The 23619-nt window shown below is 34.4% G+C and overlaps 1 protein-coding gene across 4 annotated transcripts in view; it reads right to left on the reverse strand.

Annotated features, from left to right (window-relative positions):
• Positions 1–404: 404 nt before the first annotated feature.
• Positions 405–23619, reverse strand: part of ADGRL2 (adhesion G protein-coupled receptor L2) — a 177343-nt gene continuing 154128 nt past the window's right edge. For 2 of the 4 annotated variants that reach the window (XM_029948233.1, XM_029948232.1), the window contains 8 exons: positions 22800–23009; positions 21666–21886; positions 20274–20340; positions 12994–13085; positions 10990–11158; positions 8259–8387; positions 7606–7702; positions 405–2436 (listed from right to left, as the gene is read on the reverse strand). In XM_029948233.1, the coding sequence (XP_029804093.1) occupies positions 1682–2436; positions 7606–7702; positions 8259–8387; positions 10990–11158; positions 12994–13085; positions 20274–20340; positions 21666–21886; positions 22800–23009 (1740 nt within the window). In that variant the 3' untranslated portion in view covers positions 405–1681. Of the gene's footprint in view, positions 2437–5464; positions 5547–5769; positions 5899–7605; positions 7703–8258; positions 8388–10989; positions 11159–12127; positions 12173–12993; positions 13086–20273; positions 20341–21665; positions 21887–22799; positions 23010–23619 lie in introns of all 4 variants that reach the window. The other 2 variants (XM_029948231.1, XM_029948235.1) reach the window with 2 other exon arrangements.

Raw genomic sequence — 23619 nt, forward strand, 5'->3', positions numbered from 1 at the left:
CTGCCTATGGGGATAGCTATAATCCTCAAATCATAAAAGCGTGTTTTAGGAATTTCTCCTCAATTCTGCTGAAAAAACAATTTTTTTATGATGCCCAAATTCGATTGCAGCATTTCCAACCCTTTTTATTTTTTAGTTCTGATGCAATGCAACAAGCAAAATACTTTCAGTGTATTCCTCTGTTGAAATTCATCCACCAGATTCTGTCCATGCGTAATGGGCAATTAGACTACAAACATATTTTTTACAGCACCTAGAGCCATCAGGCAGCGTCACTGTATTCTTTCTCATAACCATGGGTCAATATTATGAAAGGACCGACATATGACACGGTGGGGGGAGAGGTAAGAAAGGACCAGTGCGGTAAAGCCAATCACGTACCATACATAAAAGTGCACGTTAACTACTTGAAAAAAATTCACATTTATTTACTGTCAAACCGTGTTAAACTTTACACTGGATATTAGTGATGGGCTCATTATTAACAGGTTTACACAAAGGGATGAAAAGAAAAGCAGAATTTTGCTGAAACAATTTACATTTCATTAGAACTTTATCATAAAATAAATTAATTACTAAATATAGGCAGAAGGAATATGGAAGAGTAATATTTAGGTTTTATTTTATTTTTTAAAAAAGAATAGGCACCTTTTGTTCACTAGGAAGTTTGTGAGAAGTGCCCAGTGCCCTCACTGCCCTCTGTTCAAGAATAAACAGAGGGGGAACACACACCCTTTTCTAGATTTCACCACATTTGTGCAAGGCATGGCGTAACTGGCTTCAAAGAGTTTTCTTTCCCCCCACAGAACGCGTTCTTTTGGCAATAAGAAATTTAAATGTAAGAATAAAGACGAACTCGTCAAAGCAGAACACTGTGTACAGTGGAAAATAAGTGAAAATGGGTAGAACTTACCATGACAGAGTGTAAGAAAGAACATTTCATAACATATGTGCAACCAAGAGCTTTTCACAATATTTTCTTCAAACTCTTTAAAATTATTTTAATGACAATTATATTTCCGTTGGACACAAATGTATTTATTTTACCCTAGCAATAGAACAAAATATAATTTCTTTAGCCGTTTTTCATGAGAATAGTTCATTGTACAGTTGAGGAAAGCATATGAAATAAGGCCTGTGGCTTGATTGCTAGTGGTTAAACATGTTTTCAATCTTTGCCTTAATGTAAAAGATTTGCAGTGAGCTGCAAACTGACGCAGAATCTCTCTCCTGCTTTTCCAAGTCTTGTCAGGAACAGTAAGGTACAGTAAATTTGTCCCACAGGATTTTAAAGCCTACGTCTTGTATATAATACAATGCAGGCCTACAAAAACGGTGCAGCCGTATTTACAAATTTAGTTCACAGACTGCTGCGGTAAAATGGCTGGAAAGTTTTGTTTTGCTTGCTTCACAATTTCTCTAAACAGCAGCAGAATCTTAAAATACCTGGTTGGCATCTCTTTTCTCTGTAACAAATAATCATTTTCGTATACTCTGTGTATATACAAAGTTTTTGTACGTTTTATAAAAATTCACAGAACTTCGAGGTTCAGTCATCTTTTTACACTGGAGACCCACAGGTCACAGAGCCGTCTCTTCCTGCAGAGTCGGAGGCGCTGCGCGGGCCAGCCGAGTCTTCAACAACACTTGCCTGTGGCCCCGGGACCCCTTGGCTGCACTATCAAAGACTCGTTACCAGCTGCATTTGTCCTTCTCTAACGTCTCCTTCAGGAATACACCCTTCCTTGTTAATGGGGATTATGTAACCATCACTATTGCCCCTGCTGATCTGATAACACATCTGAAGCTGATGGCCAGCTCCGAGATTTGGCATGCTTTTATAGTAAATGTCCTCGTTCTCACTCCTCCTGGAGGGAGACAGGTCTTCTTCCATGTCGGGGCTGCTCTCCTGGTAGGGAGAGTCTCTGAGATTGGGCATGCTTGTGTAGAGAGAGTCCCTGTTGGGGGACTGCAGGTGGTCCTCAGCCTCGGCTGTCAGCTGGGAGACGTAGCTGTCAGTCCCCTGGGGCTTCACTTTCTTCTGGGGCTGGTACAGAAGGGAGTGAGTCCGCTGGGGGATGAGCGGGGCCTCGAGCTCCTTGTGATGGAGCTCCAGCCCTGGGTTGTCGCTGTGCATCAAAGACGAAGCGTCCGCCACGATGGCGTCGTCTTCGCTGCTGCTTCCGCCAATCACAGGCTTGACTGGTAAGGCGAGCTCAAGGTTGTGGGTCTTGCCGCCGCCCCGAAGGTTGTTGTGCACTAATTCTGAAATGATCATCTTCTCAAAGGCAGCGTCATTCAGACTTAGTCCACAGTCCACGACCTGCACGCTGTCATTATAGTCCCCCTTGCGCAGTGAGTAGCTGTTGTTAAAATTACCATTTAGCGGTAGAGTATCCATGGCACTTGTATCCCTGGCATTGTTCAGTGAATGTCCTGAAACGGAGAAGGGGGGGTTCCGTTATTGCCTCTGCTCCTTCCTAGAGAATCTTTACTTCTTTCGCACAAAACTTTTTAATGTCGTTCAGGACAAAGTTGTATTTGAAAGCCGACACTTGAAAAGTGCCAGGCTTTCGCGCATTCCCAACTGTAAACAGTTGCAACCCCTTAGGTAATAGGAAAGAGTGTGAAAGAATAATACTGTTTTCCAGGAAGGGAAGATGGCATCCAGAGTATTAACTTTATCAATTTGGGGGAGACAGTAGTTACTAATTGATTTTTGATCAAATCTCTCTGACATTCTCACAAAGAAGACTTCACTCCATGCCCTTGCATAGTTAATGCAAAGCAATTCATTAGTGACGTTTACATTTTAAAGTACGAGACTATGGTTTATAAAAATAAAATTAACAGAATTTGTCCTAAACAACACTAAATTAAAAAGGAATAAATCACATACAAAAACCGAAGGCAAATGTACAACATAAACCCACATAACTGGCAAGCAACTTTTTAAACAACATTCTAACATTTCCTTTTTCTGGAGATGAGGTTAAAAAAAAAAAGAATGAAAAAAATGGACAGATACAAAGAATTCATGTTAAACAAAGACAGCCATCTCTCATACTGACTGGGCCGGGGGCCCACAAGCACCATCCAACAACACGATAGACAGCAGGTGGAATGACTCACTTTGGACAACTCACATCATGTCTGTCTGCTCAGGCTATCTGGCCTAAGAGTAGCTGATATATAAAAGAAAGTAAAATGATTTATTGTAACATGATGAAGAATTTCTAAGCTTCTCAGCAACTTAGTCAGAGCAAGGGTTCAACAAATTAGATTATCAGCAATAGCAGCCTTTTACTTTTTCATTTAATGTTTATTATCCTGATTTTTTTTTGTTCTTTTGGCACTAAGACTCTGTCTAATAGCCATGGCCCCAGGCTCCTGATGGTCAAGGTCGGCCTGCAGCCCTGCAGTCTGCATCAGTCACAGTGACAGCACCGAATGAACCAGCAGAGTGTACTGTACGAGACTGGCCCACAGACACCATGGGCATGGAGGTTAAACGCAGAAATGTGGGAGATTTCTTAAGTATGGGTCACAGAAATTAAACCAATAATAAATATTAACTATGGAATGGGAAAAGGGTGTCAGCCTTGGCTAATATAATTGTATCTCTAAAGGAATGAAAGATTGGATAAGTCTGCTGAAGATATGAAAAGAGGTTTAGAAGGAAAAAAAAATATGGTAACATGCTCTCTTTGAATCAGAGTTATATTTTCTACAGACACATAAACATGTAAACTAAGACATCACAGTGCTTCTCAGGCAAATTAAAATAAAAAGTTTCAGAGAAAATTAAATGGTCTGCACCATGGAAAGTTAGGTTATTCATTCTCAAAATCCTAGAGAAAAAAAAAATCACTTGTTTACAGATAGGTCTGGAAAAAAAAAATGAAATGATGTTATTGAAATGAAACTGACCACTGTGAGGCTGCTGCATTGTATGCAAGGCTTGGAGGAGTCTAGGAAAAATTGAATTCTTGGAAAAAGTAGGAAATTTCCCTTTTTAGTGCTGATTCCACTCTTAAAGCTGCAGATTATCCTAGAAAACTCAATTTCACGACCAATAAACATGTGGTAACTGTTCAATAAATTCTCATTAGCAGAACATGAGAAAGTGTGTGTGTGGGGTTGTTTGTTGGTGTCTCATATTATCGTAAAAACTCATCCAACGTCTACATTTAAAAAACTGACGATGTAATTTTGGTCATGCTCCACGTATAACAGAAGGAAGTCATGATAGCATTTGTAAGGCTTCCTTTAGCTTGACTGACATAATTTTCTAGCTTTCTGAATGCATGCATGTGCCACCATCTTTATTTAGAAAACATTTGGTGTTTTAAGTTACAGGTGACACACAGCATTTGCTAGCATTTGTTCCCTCCACAGAGGTTCGGTCTTGTCCTTTTTTTTTCTTCTTTTTATCACTGCTTAATAAATATAAAAACATATACTGGATAATCCAAAAGGTGTTTTCTATGATATACTGCAGATTTAAGCACATCTTTGACTGGTTTTGAAGAGGCAACTTTTTCTGCCCAAGTTCAGGTAATTCACTTGAAGACTTTCCACAGCCTGTAGCAAGATTACTGTGGGAATGCAGAAATGATAAGTCAATTATTAAGCATTCTGGTTGACAGCACCTCAGGCTTTAAAGAGCAAATTATTTCAGCATTGCATATACTTAAGTGTGGACAGCATTTGCTACAGACCTCTATTACTGACAAAAGGCAGTACAGATAGATGTACTGTTTGAATTTGGTAACACTTTAGTTGGAAATTGTGAACCACTTGCCCGCTGAGTCTACTTCATGACTGCTAGTTATGTTTTAATTGTGCCGGTTAAAAATCATGCTGAAAAAATTTACATTTGATAGGCAAAGTTAAGTTTGACTCCCATACTTGTCTCTCTGTAGGTTGCTAGAGGAAAGCATAAGGAAAGTAAGAAAAACAAGAGAATGAAAAGAGAAACCGCAGTTACGTTAAAAAAGAATTTCAAGTAAAAAAAAAAAACAAACGGAAACGAAGTTCTTTGTTTAATTTAGTGGCACATACTAACCACAAATAAATATTACATGCTAGCAGTAATTATGTGATAACTTTTGCCAAAATCTTGAAAATTCTGTTAATATTAAATATAAATGCTTTTTTAAAAAGATAAGCTATTAGAAAACATAGTTATACAGGATATGTTAGTGACAATCTCTCCCCCACCCTCCCCAAAAAAACTATAGGTATAAACTGGCTAATATTAACTTTATTCTCAAAGTTTTCTTAAGAAAAATAAACTACCATAAAGCTGCACTATACTATAGTTTGGTTACATTGATAATGCTGGATGTAGTTTTCTACACCTAGGCATCCAAATGATCTTTATTAGCTAATTCATTCCAGAAGCAAATTCTGTCCGCAAGCTTTAGAGTAAACTAAATAGTATATTACATAGATAGGATACCTCTAAATGATATAAATCTTGAAGATGGGCTCTCGGACCATGTGATGTCAGTCCTGTAATAATATATTAAGATTTATGCCACCTGTGTTGGAAACATGGATAATTATTGGTAAATACTATCATGACTGAATTTTTACTATAATATAGTGCAGTTTTAGAAGCCTGGCATGGGCAATACAGTAATTCTTTTAAATTGAGAAATTAAAGAGGAAATAATAATACTTGAGTATTCTAGAAAAAGGGCAAAGATCAGAGCTCTGTTTAGCAGCAAAGAAAGGCAGTTTTATTCGTAAGTATAAGCACACCTGGTGAGTTAAATACAGGAGCTGAAGGGGCATTACATACAACTGTTTCAGCGAGCAATGTGTTATAGGGGTTGTTAGTGCCGTGGGGTCGAAGAAGAGGGTTTGTTAGTAGGTAATTGCCAGTCATTCCTAAAGCAAAGAAACAGAGAAGAATACATCAGTTCTCTTATTTTTCGTGTTATGGTTGCAGCAAAGTACTTTTTGTATTCATCAAGGGCAGTGGGTAAGTTGGCAACGGATAATCTGCTGAAATTTTGACTATATTTGAACTACTAATTTGAAGGAGAAAGGGGAGAGGGAAGTTAAATTTCAGTAATTCACAGGTGCTTTCTAAGTCCCCCAAGTAAACACCTGCTGAGGATGACATTTACTAATTTATACAACATCACTTTTAAACAAAAATGGCAATTAAATGCACAGAGATCAACATTATGTTTCAAGATGTTACTGCCTAATATTAAAAACCTAACCACTGAGGCCCAGCAGAGGGAATCTCAAACTTTCAGAATTTACAGGTGTGGGATTATCCCTCATGAAAACATCTGTGTTAATACCAACTTTGACACAAGCAGGAGGAAAAACAACTTTCACAAACAAATAAAAAAAAGTAGGACACACTGCACAAAGCTTCTCTTAGTAAATGCGAGAGCACACACATGCCGAGGGGGGAGAGAGAGGCTGTGTATAATGAATTATTAGACCATTCACAAACTCCCTATCATGAGAATTTTCATTCTGTAATCTTATTTGCCAGGTTTCAAAAATGAATCATTGAATAATTCATTTCCTTTTTGATAGTCATCTTAACAGAATTAGGTAAAACATCAGAGCAATGGAATAAACACACATTTCACTCACTCTAATTGACAAATTACAAACCTTTCAATACTTATCAAACATACGTTTTACATAGCTAATGTAATTTGACTAAAAATGTTTTAAAATTCAAGTTGGTTTTGATGCCATACATGCTGCTTTTTTCATTTTAAACCAGAATCTCATCAGAACAATGTCAACAGTGAAAAATGTCTTTAATATTTGTGATAATATATAGCACGTTATATTATATTACAATTCAGTATATCAAGACAAATTACCTGGATAAATTACATTTTTAAGGACATATACAATAGTGTGACTTTTTCATACCAAATTCAAATTTACTAAGCTTGCATTCAGGATTATGTGTGTATACATGCACTTGTGTCCTTATTACTTTACTTGCCAGCTTATTTTAAAAGTAAGAATAATATTGACCATATGCTAAGTTTAAAGCTGTAAACACACTAAAAAACAGTAATTCAAATAGAAAAAATTGCTATGTAGATTCTCATGTACTTAATTACTTGTTTATGAAGATTTACTGTAAAGGTTTTTGGTACTTGTTTTTTACTATTTGAAAGAAGTGTAAACTAAAATAATTATACAAATAAGAATTTTCACTGCAAAATTGACACTGTTTAATGTGAAGAGTAGTTAATTCTATTTATATTAATGTTTTAAAAAGAAAACTTTCATGAATGCCTCAGAAAGGATCAATTTGTATTCACTAAAGGAAAACAGTTTAATCTGTGGCCAAACATGTTCTTGGGAATTACTTTCTCCAGCCTTATTCTGTTAATGTAGAGTTTGAAAGTATACTTTTTGCATTACGGTACTGGATAAGATGAATTTATATGTACTTTCATAAATGATAAAAGTTGACTCAACAGGTTTAAGAGCTTGTGATGTAAACCTATTTGAGAGGGAAAAAATCAGTATTCTCTCTAAAATTCTTGTAAGTTGGCAAAAGGTACAAAATGTATATTGTAAACTCAAATTTTCCTAGTAACTGACCTTGATTAAGTGTTGAAGTGCTATTGATGTCACCTGAGATAAAAGAAGATTCAGACTGTTTTCTCACAGTGTCATTCCACATCCTTCTTATACGACTCTATTAATATAAAATAGCAAGACATATGTTACGTTAGTTTCCCCAAGCTCACCTTATTAAAGACACACAAAGATCTACCCTAAACAACCTGTGTAGGATTATCTGGTGGCCTTTAAAAAGAAATGTGTTTTGATTCTGGTCTAAAACTAAGGAAGTCTATACTGCCGTTGCTTCTGTACTAAAGAATATTTAATCTCCCACTCTTAAAAAGTTTTTTTTAATGGCCTTTTTAAAGAGTAGAAAGGATTGATTATTCATCACACGTTTATTGACTGCCCACGATGAGTGAACACTATGCTATCGAACTTTAGTATAGCCCCCAAATGATGATATACTTCTTAAAGAAGGATATACTTTCAAAAATGGATGTTCTCACCTCAAGAAACACCTTGAAGAAATACTTAAGAAGAAATTAAAACCAAAATCCTAAACATGTTAAGTGTTTGCTACCTGGATCATTATAATGAGGAAACAATTAGTGCATCTGAACAGAACATGTCTCAGTAGGCTTTCTATAAAGAAGGTTAATTAAAGACGCTGTCAAATTCTGTGTCACCTGAGTGCCAGAGGAGTAGCGAGCACTGGTTCTGGTGGTTGACGCCTTCACGGAACTGTGGGGGCTCTCGGTTGGGAGGCCGCCGCAGCAATAGGAGTGTCTGAAGCACTTGCCGTATTCCTTGCGTACCTGCATTGAAGTACCACAAGACCGAGAGATGAATACAGATCTACTTGCTTCTCTTTCTCTAAACAGGCCGTGGTAATGACTGCGAGGAGTAAGTTCCACTAACACTTTTTCCCGTGGAGAAAATGAATTGAATGCACAAAACCAAGTTCAACTGAAATTTCTGAAATAGTAATCAGAAATATAGCACTGTCTACCAGACTGGCTGGGAGAATCTTCAAAATGTGATGTAAGGCGTAGAAATGCTTTATGCCCTCTTATTATACAGATGCTATTAATATATACATGTATAATATTTTAAAGCTTTACTCTATCTATATGCTTAGTAACCCCAATTTTATATTTCTTAATAATATGACGAAAAATTAGTAATTTCCTTGCTTAATTACATTTAACCACTCAAAATCCAGTCATTTAAAGTTTATACGCTTCATGTCCTCTTACGTAGGTCAATACACAAACTTCTTTTACTGGATTGCATAGTTTTGCGGGTAACCTCTTTATAATGACAAGACTACTTTGGAACAAGAATAAAGAAAAAAAGGTCTTTGATACATATGCTATTAATTAGGATGGAATGTTTTCTTCATTTTCTGATGTGTGTAGCTTTAACATTTAGTGTAGAGAGTCTAAGATGCCTATTCACTTCATTAGCACACAAGGGAACTATTTATGCAATTTCCATTCACATTAATGAGATACCCATGTAATTTCCCTTTTCCCCTGAAGCTTGGATATATGAATAGATAGAAAAGCTGTTAGACCTCAAGAAAATTTAAAGTGAACTTTAAAAAGTAAAGTCCAAACAACCTCTAAGTAATAGGGCCCCACTTAGAGAGGTGGGACAGAATCAGGAGGAGTGCAGAAGGGGGCTGGATTCTGTGCAGCTTTCCTGGCATACGAACAAGTTTGGCTCGGGCTTAGAGCCCGAAATCGGAACAGACAAGAAGGAGAAGCTGCGTAAGAAATTATTTTCCAGTAGGCTGCAGAGACACTAAAAAACCTTCCCTCCTCAGAGTTCTATGCTCCGTATCTGCCTACAAAGACAACGGCTTTGACACTTATTCCTTGAAAAGCTAGGGAATTAACGTTACTAGATGACCTTTTAAACCTAAGAGCACTTACATTTTCCTCCTCTTAGCTTTATTTAACTACACCTATTAGGACAAATAACAATGCAGCTGAACTTTCAAAGCATTTTCTTTGCCTAAATATGCTCATTTGAGCAGTAAGAAGTGTGATTTTAACTAAATCATTTTATATCATATTCTTAACCATTCAGCCTGGCAGCACCCAACAGGACATATCCAAGACTAAGTAGAATGTGTTCAAAAGAAGTGCAAGACGATGTTTCAAAAACATAATTGTTAATTAAAAAGCACAGCAGAATCTCTTTGTTCAATGAATCCACACACCTCTGAGGAAATAACAACTATCTCTGTCTTTCTCTGCCAAATTTATGCTTTATGTCAAACACATTTGAAGGAAATTATGGTATATGATCATATACATGTATACAAAATGCTCACCTGTATAAGAAACAGTAAAAGCCAAAAATAATTACAAGGTTATACCTGTAAAATGTTTAGAAAATTAACGTTCAGGGTTATTAAATAACACCTGATACCTCAAAAAAATTTCTTCTACATTTAATGGCTATTAACTGCTCTGAAAGCTGCAGGACCAGGACAATGGCAATCAAAATGGTATTTTATCTAAATAATACCCTCCAACGTTGTTTTTGCCTAATGCCTATATTGCTGTGAATGTGCATTATGTGTCAGTATTGCACATGCCACTGTCATTATCTCAAAATTACAGCTTCCTCAACAACTGATGGAAGTAACAACACTATCATCTTGTCAGGACTGAAAACATAATCGTTTTTGCTTTCACAATTCTATTTCTCTGTTCAATTTAGTGACCAACTAGTAATAACAGAATAAAAAGACTATATTAGATACTCAAACAGAGAAAGGATGATACCTAGTTAAATGGCGGCTCAGCTATTCTCTTAGTTTACATCTTCTTGCAAATTTTTCATCTTTAAATTTAATTTTTGGATCATTTTTGCTGACTCCACTTAACAGAAAATCGGGACAAAATAATAAGATGTGAGATATTAAATTACTGGGTTTTAGATCTTTGACAACTACTCAAAAGGTAACATTAATATTAATTTTTTGTATGTCTGGTGCTTTTAAAATCAAGGTCATTTTATTCTTATGCTCAATTTCATTTTGGACCACTGCATTCCCTTCATCGAGCAAAGAATGCGACTACTTAACCTTTTTGTTTTCTTGTATACCCTGTGCACAAAAAGCGTTTTTGTAGACCTCACTACCAATGCCCCAGTAGCAACAAAGAAAAATTAACACAGGTGTCTAGTTTATAATATTCCCAAAGCGAGATCCAAAAGATGATTGGTATTGACATATTTTATAGACGAAGCCTGCATTTCCAGACATGCATTACAACCAATTTATGATTAAAAATATGATTCTGTTTAGTCATATGTCAGCTGTAAAACTGTAAAATCTCTATTTCAGCTATTAATTTCAGGCCAAAGAACAAGCGAGTAGAGCTCCTAAGTGTCTTCACTTACTTTCTTTTGGAGCGCACAGTGAAAGATGAAAATGAACACTCCCTGGAAAGCATTAAAGATGGTGAAGAGATATGCCATCACAATAGTCTCCTCATTAATAAAAAGCAACCCAAATGACCAGGTTAGGCCAAGAAGACATAGAAGAGCAAAAGCGCCAAGCACCCAAGACCTGAAAAAATAAAGTGAATTTTATTAACAGGTTCAACGAGAGAACAACACAGATCACACTTAAATATTAACATATCAGTAGGAGCAGTTGACTTTCTCTATGTTCACATTCAAATTCAACAGCATTTTGGCTTTAACCTTTCATTGATTAAAGAAAGAACAATAGCATTTAGTACTGCAGCCTCCAGAGAAAACAGCAACAGCAGGTATGACCTTTTCTCACTCCAGCATTAACAAAGTATCACAACTATATTAAAATACAAGGTGTAAAACATCCCCCATGACTTTATTGACTTTTATGTGCATTTTAGTAAAAGAAATTAAGGAGCCCTTAATTAGTTTACTCCTATATTTTTATTCCTGTGGTTACTCATGACACTGAAAAATGTGACACATACAGAAAGGTTAAATGGCAGATAACCACTCAACACCTAAACTGCAAATTCTAAGAAACTAATCTTAGGTGAACCTAAGGTTTTATAACTAAAGCATGAAGAAGCCTAGCTGAAATGGAACAAAAATATGAGAACAATTTCAAAATAAAATAATTTTGGAGAGATTTCATCATGAATAGCTTAAGGAGAAAAGAACTGTAGAAAATAGGACGGAATGAAAAGGATTTAAAGTCAGTGCATTCCATGTCTAACTAATGATCTTACTTGATAAATGGCTTATTATCTTCATAGCTAGAAAGCATTATAAGCAGAAAAGAGAAACAAAATTATTAGACAGAATTAAAATAGAAAGTAATAAGAAAGCATTTATATATTTTATAAATTAGTCAAAATTAAGAAAGTCAAAATGCAGAGGCAAGCAATTAAAAAATAAAGGCATATTATAGTTTAAAAATACTATAGCAAATTAGATATTCCAAAATAATTATAAAAATTAAGGGCAATTCATGATATTGACGGATTTGTAAAAAATATAAATCATGCCATAAATTTGTTAATGTAGGGTTCTACCTTACCCAGGTAAGTCCGTATTATAGTAGCCATCACAAACACGGTAATTACTGGTGTAGATGAGAAGACAGAAAGAGGAAAAGGAAGAAAAGAGAGAGATGCTAAAGATTAGCTCTCTCTCTTACCATGCAACATGCAATGAAGCTGGCACTAACCTATCTAAAACATCTAATTTTTTTAATTGCCCTTACTATAGATCTGCCATTTTTTACATTAAAAATACATTTTGCACAATCCCAGTATAACCAACTTGAATAATACCTCCTCCAATTTTAAATTAACTCACATTTAAAAGGTAACTCTTAAAATGCTTCCATAAATGGCTTAATGAATCAATAGCTATCAATTTCTTAATTAGATAGCATTTTCCATGGATAGGATATTGTAGTTTTTATTCAATATTGAAGTAAAGTAAACATTTCTTTAATTATCATGAAAACAACAGATAATCTCCAAGTTAACAATAGTAATAGAATAAATTATCTTAGGAAAACGGAATTAGAAGTAGAAACGGCTCAGAATCCTTAAATCAGAAAAGTCATTTAACAAAACAAACTTAATATAATCGTATCAGCCATGCAAACAGAAACATCATTTTGAAGTGCATTTTAAATTCAAATGAAATTGCTACAGTGATATGGAATTTCCACAAAGCTACTGAAACCATTTCTTGGCTCTAGATCAAGACGGAAATTATTATCTAATTTTTGACCAATGTCTGTGACATGGTTAACAGTAAGACTCAACCTTGATCAGTAAAACTTCATTCTGAATAATTTCTACGGTTGATAGAAGGTATTCATGTATTCTCTGTGGAGAATATCTTTCACTTAGTTTGTCAAGCACTAGAACTAAAATACCAAATACTTACTTAATGTTTTCCAACCTGCTAGAATCTGGTTTCAAAGTGTTTGAGTGCTTCACCATTTTGCATAATGTGATCACCAGGAAGATAATATTTAGCTGTTATAACAAATAAAGAATTAGATGCTATAACCAAAGAGTACAAAATGAACACATTTTTGCAAATACACTTAATGAGTTAATGCAGTTAAATATCAATGACATGCGTACATGATAGATACTGACTCCATTTTACATAGGCAATGATCAAGTTGAGTCTAAATAAAAAGGAAATACTCTGGCTATGTATGATTGATTTTTTAATAGATCATTTGACATGAAATTGCAACCTCATTAAATCAGCATCATGTGGTGATGACTAAATAAATTAGAAAGCCTAAATTAGTTTCTTTAACTAGAGGCACTCCGGGGCCTAAGAGCCATCTAATGGAAACACTGAAGTGAATTCTTTGGAAGGCGCATTTACATCACGTAGTTTCTAAGAATTGCTGGATTTGGGACCCTAGGATATAGCTGAGTCTAGCTTTTGATTTTGACTGATTAAAGGAGGATAATAACATTTGCACAATCGATTTGTAAGGGAACTGTGAGGATCGAATGAGATAAAATTCATGGAAAATGATGAAAAATATGTTAGTTATATAAAGTTAGACAGACTTTTAAAATATGCATATATTTGCTATTTAACTGTTAAAAGCTATCAGTACTTTTTTCCTTATACCTCTCTATTTCATGGACGTAGGTAAATTCTCAAAGAAAAGCTATTTTGAGTCCCTCTAAACACTGAGCTGTGCAGAGAAATCCAAATGCAAACAGAAGCAAACTGGGGAAGAAGGAACCTGGAACTTGACATGGAAGGAAGGCTTGGGAGGTCACATGAGTGAACTCAGAAGAAAAAGACATGTTTTGACTGAAGGGAGCTAAGGGTTTGTAATTTGCATTTGCTTCTACAGAAACCTGGAAGAATGCTGGACAGAGAGAAGGCAGGTCTATTTTTATGCCCCAAAAATAGAACTAAAAGCTTGATCACTCTTGGCTTTGACATTTTATTTACTTCAGATTATTTTAAAAAGACAAAACGAAGTTATATTCTTGTGAGCTTTACTTGGCTTAGAAGGAGTGCAAGCAAGCCCAAGCAGTGTATTCAGAAAAGGACACATAGGGACAAAACCAATTCCTTGGTGGTAAACATGCAACATAATATTGTGATAATTACATGACCATTTTTACTGAGTCACAATACCATCTGATAAAATGATAACATTACTTTACTCACTTCATCACTACTTCCGATTTTATAATTAGGAAAAATTACATAGACCAATAAATAAAATTTCCAAATCCTTCCTAATGATGAGTTTAGGAGCAGAGTGAAGGCTTTAATCTAAGCTGTTTATCACTCATTTTGTCAACTGTGCCTTATTATTTCTCTTAGAAGTAGAATTTCCTCTTAAGGGATAAAATGAGGTTAATGGGTGTAATTTGCAAGTGTTGGCAGATAGCATTTTATCGTTTTATGTTAATTACTTGATATTAACAAAAGAAGGACAAAAGAAGCTCTCTGTTTAAAAAACTACTTAAAATTAATTTATTAAAATACTTGTCTAGAGAAAAAGCAAACAGAATTGTAGAAACATCTTTCTACCTTTATATTCTAATTATTCCGGCTGGTCACAATATAAGTAAATGGCTTGCATTTTCACGGGTATTACAATACAATGCAATTCATTCAACAAATATTTACTGACCCCACTGTGGCACACAAGAATGCTTATTGTATTGTGGGTAAGACACAATTTCTACATAGGGAGATCCTTCTGGTAGTACAGTAAATATCTGATGTAGTTTCTAAAGAATGATGGCACAGTATATATCTCTAATTTTTTCAAAGGCAAAATTAACAGGGTTTTTACTCTTTATTGTATGCAAAAGTACATCGTAAAAGTAAAGAATGATTAGAACGATTACAAATAAGAACACTACATACCCTAAAAACAAACAAACAAACCCCAAATGAACACAAAAACTGCAATTCTCAGGAAAGAGTTGCAGATTCGGAGTTAAAATCCTTTAAATCTCTCAACCCTTCTTTTTGAATGTCCTAATATAAACATTTATTTCTTTCATTCCATAATTCTATACCTAGTGCTATTTCGTCCCTCTTCCTTTTCTTACACAATTTCCTGACACTATATATAGGGCCACAATTTGGTGTTCACCACTTTCTAAGCTTGTTAATTATTCCCTCAGGAATAAAACAGTGGTAGTAGTAGTACATTACAGGAAGGAAAAAAGCTATCCACTATAACGTATAAATTACAAGAAAAATAAAGACTGTGAATGTGAAAAGATGTGGATGTATAATGCATCCCATCATTAAAAGAAAATGAGTAGAAAATGTGAAATCTTGAGGATGAATACATCCCAACATATTTTTCAATGAAGAGGATTATATAAAAATCTGTTATTTAAGAAGTTGACACATTTTCTGGTAACACTGGAAATGAAAAGTAAATCTACCTATAGAAAAACAGAATTAAAGCTTAAATATGATACAAACAGGGCGCCTGGGTGGTTCGGTCAGTTATCTGGCTTCAGCTAAGGCCATGATCTCAGTCCCCCTCTCTCTGCCCTCCCCACCTCTATTTCTCTCTCTCTCTCTCTCTCTCTCTCAAATAAATTAACACTTAAAAATATATGTGACAAAGACATTTTTTTGAAAGACTAAGGACTAACCAAGTTGAATGTGACACAGAAATATCTCTTATTTAATCTTTAAGAAACAGAATGTTAGATACATCTCCCCTTCCTCTCACTTTACCGAGGTTTTTTGTAACATTATTTATGTGATTAATGCTTCATTCTAGTTAAAAATATAATATACTCAAAATACATACAAATTCAGAAAACTACGGAAAACCAACAACAACCGATAACCCTATCTCCAGAGGTAACAGGAAGCACTTGGAAAGCCATTTTACATTCTGAGATGTTCAGTGTAAGTACCTTGCCAAAGACTGCTTAGCTACCATAAAGTCAGTGCTGATATCCAATATACCGTGCACTGGCTCCATTGCCCAGCCTCTTTAGAAATAAAACTGACCAATTTATTCTGGGGAGAAAATTAAGAGTTTCCTAGCAAAACAAAATTAAACTAGTTTTATATTTATATTTTATTTATATTTATAAAGGGTCTTTAGTTTTTTTTAATGTTTTATTTATTTCTAAGAGAGAGAAAAGGAGACAGTGTGAGCAGGGGAGGGTCTGAGAGAGAAGGAGACACAGAATCGGAAGACAGACTCCGGGCTCTGAGCTAGCTGTCAGCACAGAGCCCGATGTGGAGCTCGAACCACGAACCCTGAGATCATGACCTGAGCCGAAGTCGGACGCTCAACTGAATGAGCCACCCAGGCGCCCCGAAGACTTCTACTTCTATGAAGAGTAATCCATTTTGGAAATCACTGAAGAGTTGATGAATGAGTTAAAGATAAACAGTAAGTAAATTAATATATAAAATACAACCTCAAAGAAATTCTGAACAGAAGAGATATGCTCTTCAAATGACTTCTACCTGACTGGCTTGCTGGAATAAGTATTTCACTTTTACTTTGTAAAATGCTACCATCCCATAATCAGCAAATGGCTACAACGTCCAAGTACTTCTACTCTCAAGAGGCAAATTGTGTATTTAACAGTTCTATTTTCTCAAACCTGTTTGTGTTATACTCACATAGCTAAACATCACACATGCCCATAAAACTGAGTCTAAAAGAGTGTTTCAAAATGATGTCTTAAAAATGAGTCTCTTTTAAAACAATTAAAAATATGAGAAAAAACTTCTGTGTTTTATTTTCTTTCCGATTAGAGTAAGTGCTTTCTTTCTCCTCACTTTTATTTCTTCCCAATTTATTTTCCTTTTGGTATGCATTTAAAAAAGAAAAGAAAAAACCTCCCAACCATCAACTGGAATGTCCCCTATTTCTCACTGGAAAGCATACAAAGAGCCAGGCCTCCATTTGCTGCTCTTCCTCCCTCAAATTCCAATGGAGCCACTTTTGTCCACTTTTTTTTCCTAACATAAATACTACCACATTTAAACACAGTACAGATTTTGGGATAGTACTTACTTCGATGCTATGCATCCATGAGAAAGGAGGGAGACGGAATTATAACTGTGTCCACAAAGATTTGTCTAAACCTGGGAAGTTGCTTATCATTACTCCATCATCCACATAGAAGCCACTAGCGGGGACAGCAGTAGGACTATTTTATATAGTGTTTGTCAATCCTTTTGTCTAAATGCCCATACTGATGATTAATTTTAGAGATGAGGCAACTCATCCAAGAATTAATCAGATTTCAGTAAATAGGTAGATGGTATCTCCTAATAGAATTCTGTGCAAGAGCAAGCAAATTCAGAAGAAATGCATTTTTCCTATTCAGCTAAATAGAGTAAATCACCAAATGGGCATTCCTTCTCTTCTAATGACAAATGACACTCTTTTACCTATCTCTAAGTAACAGTTTATAAGTTACTGTATAAATAATCTGCCAGTATAATTTGTTGCTAGAATTCTCTACTTAATGATACGGCATAGCTAATCATCACCCACACTGATGACAAAAAGGAGTTTATGAAAACAAAGGAGTTTACAAAAAGAAAAAGGTACCACCAGTTATAGGAGCGCACAGTTGGTTTTACAGTTGTCAGCCTGCTCAATTGAATCACATCCGTCTAAGCTTAGCAGCTTAAAATTCATTCCACAGCTTGCAATGCTGACATGGATATGATAAGACAGAAGAACAGAAACACCACTCTGAAGTAACCTAACTGAACTGCACATGTTCTGACCCTTTTTGTCCTCCCTGGAGCTTTTGCTACCTGGCAAATGCAACTCTAAAACTGCTCCTGTATCTCCAGATCTTTGCTGTTAGCCAAGCAGAAACCGATTTCTCCCTGGGACTAGCAGCCGGAGAGGTGTTCTCTGAAGAAGACTTCTAAATGAGTGTGTGAGCTGAACTCTTACTGAACTGAATTAATTATTAACGATGCAGATGGAGCTGTCCAAATGATAAGAACAGCTCCTGACGTGTCATGATCCAAGCTTTCATTAAACCATTTCAGGCATACTAATGGTTTCCCACTGCTCATTACTTACAAGCACTTTTCTCATAGATATAACTCTAGTGCCTGTAGGCAAGACAGTCTACAGAAATACAGAAGGAAGTAGTTTCCTCTTCCATAGCATGTTATTTTTCTTCACATAACATTATTAAAAATGTACTTATTTAACACTACCAAATCAAATAGCTTCAATTCAGAAAAGTTGAAAATGCAAAACTATACTTTCCAGGAATATGAATAAGTAATTTTTGTTGTAAGAGTACTCCTTAAAAGGGCAGTATACGATACAACTTATATTACTAAGATTTGTGTCTGAACTGACTTTTAAATATTCTTTATCAGGATATATATAATATAAATATTTTAATATTCAATAAATGTACTGTACAATCATATCATACCGCATCTCAATTTTAGGTTACATGCAAGATGTTTTACACTTCTATACCACTCTTTGTCTCTCTGTGTTGGGATTAATAATTAGAGGGGAAAGCAGTTGCAGGAGAATTACTCCTAGGATCTTTACTCTCAAAACAGCTAGCTGCTGTATTTTTGTTTTTGTTTTTTAAAGTTAGGAACACTACTCCCAAAAGCCCTTCACATTTCAACCTAAATTATTTGGTACAGAGAAATAGTGACAAGACTAATAAATAATAGTAGGCTCACACTGTTAAGTGGGCAATATAATAAAATGTGCTTTACCTCTTTTCTTACTAGAAGCTGAGTATATGTAAACAGTGAAGTCTTTTGACCAAGTGAAAAATGTAATACTCTGAAGTCAGTGTTTATTTTCAGATAGAAATAAACAAAACTATAGCAAGTTAACACATGATACTTTGATAGACCAAATACCCCTAAGCTGGTCTCTATAATTTTCAAAGTATCAATATGTTTAGCCAAGGGCTCAGTGGAAAAAAGAGAAGCCTATGTCTTTAAGGACCATGCCACCTCAGGTCAGCTCTCTACCACTTATTTCAAAAATGTCTTCGGCTACGTTAACCTAATAAACCAACAACAAAAACTGGGACAATCATTCGGATTGAAGAATTCTGATGAGAAATCGGATTTTCCAGGAACACTTGAAAATGTTCTACTGGTCTGGTTCATATGAGCATTCACCTCAAATTCTCATTTCGCTTTGTACAGAATTCATTTTAAGGACAAAAGTAAATACACTTGAAGTAGCTTTAAGTTTCCTTGAACTACTAACATTTTTCTCAATTTTCGAAAAAATAGTTAACTACAGAAATATCCTAATAAGCTCACTGGTGTCATTTCTTTTAAAGAAGAAAAAAATCCCTAAAATAGATATTTAAGAGATACAGGCATTTTAGCTACGCCCTTTTATTTCAACTATATTTCAAATATTTGACTAATGGTAATATGAGCAGTTAAACACCTTAATGTCACTGTGGTTAACTTGTATCAAAATCTGTTTTTTTAATATTTCTTAAACACCAATATTTTTATTTGGAATTTTAAACTCTTAGAAAAGTAATTTTATTTCTAATGAGTTTAAATGTGATTTAATATTCATTTAATAATCTAATCTTAAAAATCTTTTTGTTCCCCAAAAAGAATTTAGAGTATGGATATTTATTTAAAAGTACTAAATTACTATGTGGAAATTAATACAATAAATAGTAAACTAATGTTCCTTCAATTCCATAAAACATTCATTTAGTTTATAAATGCCATATAACTCTGCACAAGGCTAATATTACAGGTTTTGGAGATATAATTTCTTTCAACTAAACTCTTAGCAAAAAACAAAAACAAAAATAAAAACTTTGCAACAAAATATACATTTCAGGTATTCCTTACTGATTATTAAACTAGACTCAAATCAAGTAATCTTAATATGGCTTATATATAGATATATTTTTTTGATTATGACATCACACTGTAGCAAACTAAATTAGATAAGAAAAAGTACTTTTCAGAGGAAATAGGATTTTTCAGAAATACTACTCATCAGCAATATATAAACTCTCAATAATGGTATAACATTTAAAATATACTTTATAATTTTACCCTATAGGCTAGGTATGTTTATAAATCTTTGAACGCATAGATAAATTAACAATAAAACCAATTATCCCTGTTTCAACAGCACTGCTAATGCAGCAAGCTAAAAATGAAGGAAAACAGAGTCGGCTTACCAGAATAATGAAGGTAACTGGTCCAATGAAACTCCATATAAAGTAGTTATCAACGTGAAGCCAGCAACTGTCATGAAAAGAAAAGAGTTCGTACTAAGTAGTTTCAATGGATCCTCAACATTACTAAAGTACCAAATTTTTAAAATCTAACAAAAACTATCTTTACATTTGCTTTTGAAAATTCATTTTTCATGAGTAAGAGTAATTTTAATAACTCTAAGTTGGCTTTGATGTGAAACAGTAGTAATTTATTTACTTCAACCTGTTTTTCATTTCAGTTTTTAAATTTGATAGAGGCGTACATTATGCTTGTATGGGGAGAAGAATAAATCCACAACACTCAGTTTCTGATTCATAAGATCTCTAAGTTTACTAAGAAAAACTCGAAACTCAATATTCCAAATTGTCTCATCATTTTAAAGTTCTTATTTTTAAAATTTGCCTATCAGATCTGTATCTGAGCTACAGTGTTTAACCCGATGGAACATAACAGACAAACAAAATGTTCAGCTGTTAGGTTTGTTTCAAAACAGTACAGCATAAATATAATACCTCAATGGGGAATGGATGAATACAAGATAAAAAAAAAATCACAGCATAGCACTCATCTAGTATTAGAGTAAATGATGCATAAAATTATTAAGACAGATTTTACTTAGTGGTTCATTTTTCATATAACATTGAATCCCCACTGAATTTCTTTTATTTGTCTTTCATCATCTGTGTAGTCAAAAAGCTTTCTTTAGTCTAAGGAATCTTTATGTAACTAATTTTATCAAAGGAAAAAATAAACAGAATTGGAAGGCAAATTCATGCCTCTAGCAAATAAAATCCTTCAAAACATGGATACATCTACCTTCTGTCATTTTCCATAAATATCTATATGTTTTATAAGTGAAAGACAGTGACTTATTTTTAATCCTTTCAAACTGCCTGATAAAATATTATCAAAGTAGAACATATGGGATGGAATGTGCGACTGTCACAATTCAGAATGAGAGTTAGCTAGAGGGTCGGCTGCACAAAGAGAGCTAATGAAGCATTAGGTTAAAACTGAGTAGTTAAACCTGTCAGATGCTTTAAGTTCAGAAGAATTTTTACTTAATATCTTTCTATGGCCAAAAAGTTATTTACTTTTTCAATTTGTTTCAGGTCAATCTTTTGTGTTAAAAAGAAAGTCCATAATTTAGAATCTGCCTCGCTAGAGTACAAAATCCTCTGAACCCAGAAAATTACAAAAGACTTGATTGTAATTTGTGCACGGCATGCCCATTCTCTTACCAATAAAGCTTTCAGATGCTATTTTAGTCTGTCAGGGCCCCTCACTGACAGCTAACAGGCTTTAAAAAATTATTCACTTGAAAAACACTCAGGTCGCTTGCAATTACTTACGCTTTTTCTGTTCCATAGCTCTTATAGTCAATAGCAGCTGAAACTCCAACCACTGTGGCAGGAAACAAGTAACCGGCAACATAATAATATTTCTTCCTTGAATATTCACTTTCAAAAACTTCAACTAACATTAGATAGAGTTGTACACCTTCTAGGCACATCCACGCAAAAGCGGCCAAAAAGAAAAAGTGTAGAAGTCCTGCAAATATTGGACAAGCAATCTGTAAAGGAAAAGAACAAAAGGCACAAAAGAGAACACATGAATACAGACTACTCCAAATTATAAAATATTCACTGATAGTTCTCATTGTCTTTAAAATACAACATTAAAGAAATTTTTTTAAGTAAATGGAAAGGAGTTCTAAACGCTGCCAAATCTGAATAGTTTAATGCTTACAGAATATAAGGCCAGGTGTGCTAGAAATTTCATCACTGTAAGATATAACTTTTTTAGCGATATTAAGTGCAAATAAGAAAACATTCCTTAATTTCTCTTCTAGAATTATCTATTATTAAATTTGAATATTTTACTTATAGGTTTTTTTGCTTCATACATCTTTAGAACAGTTGTTCTGACTAAAACATATTATTTCTGTTTTTTTCAATAACAGAATTTAAAAAGTCACTTTAATGACAAATATCCTGGCTCTAATTCCTAACGTTATTTTCCTGTTGTGTGTGGAGCATTCTTAAATTCATCCCAGTGCAGATGAATAGAGGGTAAAGCATTAACTAACTATGAAGTACTGAAACTGAGACCTCATGGTGATGAACAAATTGCTAGAAGATGAAGAAAGGGTCACTGGTCAGAATGACTCCATCAGGAAAATGAAAATGGTAAAAATAGGATCTTTTCACATCAGTATCCCTAGCGGTCTTCTATTCAAATCACATGTCTTAATAACAACCCAGAAAAATGCTACTGCACCTTGATACAGGAAATGAATTAACTCATAGTAATAATACTTAATGACTGCAGCATTCTCTTTTAATTTATTACAAATTATCCTCCAATATCATCGTCAACTATATTAAGTTACAAGGTCAAATATCAATATGGACATCATGTGTGGATTCACACCTGTTACAGTAATTTTTGAAGATCCAAGGGCAGTAAGCTGAAGGGGTACTTACCATATATTTCGTCTTGTCAATGCCTATTAGGAAAATAAATTCCGCAATGAAAAGGTTGATACAAAGGTTCTTGTGAATAGTATTGCGGTCACTCTGTAGACCACGGAAAAAGCAGAAGGTGAAGATGCATATAGCCAGGCAAACAAGAGAAATGACAATTCCCACCCAGGTGATGACTGTAAGGAGTAATTCGTGAACTCCATCTTTATACTGAAAATAAAAATAATATGAGGAACATTAGCATTTCTGCATAATATCAACTAAAGGTAAGATAGCTTTCACATGTGACAGCTCATCTTTTAATCTAAACTCTGTGAATTATTCTTATGTGTTCAAACAAGGTTCAAACTTAAAAAGGAAACTTGATCGAATAAGAGTTCAATATTATCTCATTAACTTTTATATCCAAAGAATGACCTATGAAAGTGGAAGATTTTACCTATAAAATAATGCAAGAGCCCAATTATTTCAAAATAATGATTGAAATAATTACCTATGTACACTCGGAAGAATATTTATATAATAGAATAAAGGATACTCAGTTAAGATAAAAAAAAAATAATTGGCATCTTAAAGACTTTCCTGACTAACAAAAACTTTTAAGTGTCCATTTTCCCTTTGACTTTTTATATTTATTTATATATTAAGAGTTAAGTACACAACAGACCTGAGTTTTCATGCTATTATTTCTTAAAATGTTTTATCTTCTGGCTATCATTCTCTTAATCACAGAAAGGAACACGAAGAAACATTCCAGAAGCTATCCTGACCTTTCAAAATCTGCAGTTTTGCAGAGTGTGCAAAATTGTTAGGAAAACGT

This window comes from Suricata suricatta, chromosome 8, assembly GCF_006229205.1.
Source record: "Suricata suricatta isolate VVHF042 chromosome 8, meerkat_22Aug2017_6uvM2_HiC, whole genome shotgun sequence".
NCBI classification, from domain to species: domain Eukaryota; kingdom Metazoa; phylum Chordata; class Mammalia; order Carnivora; family Herpestidae; genus Suricata; species Suricata suricatta.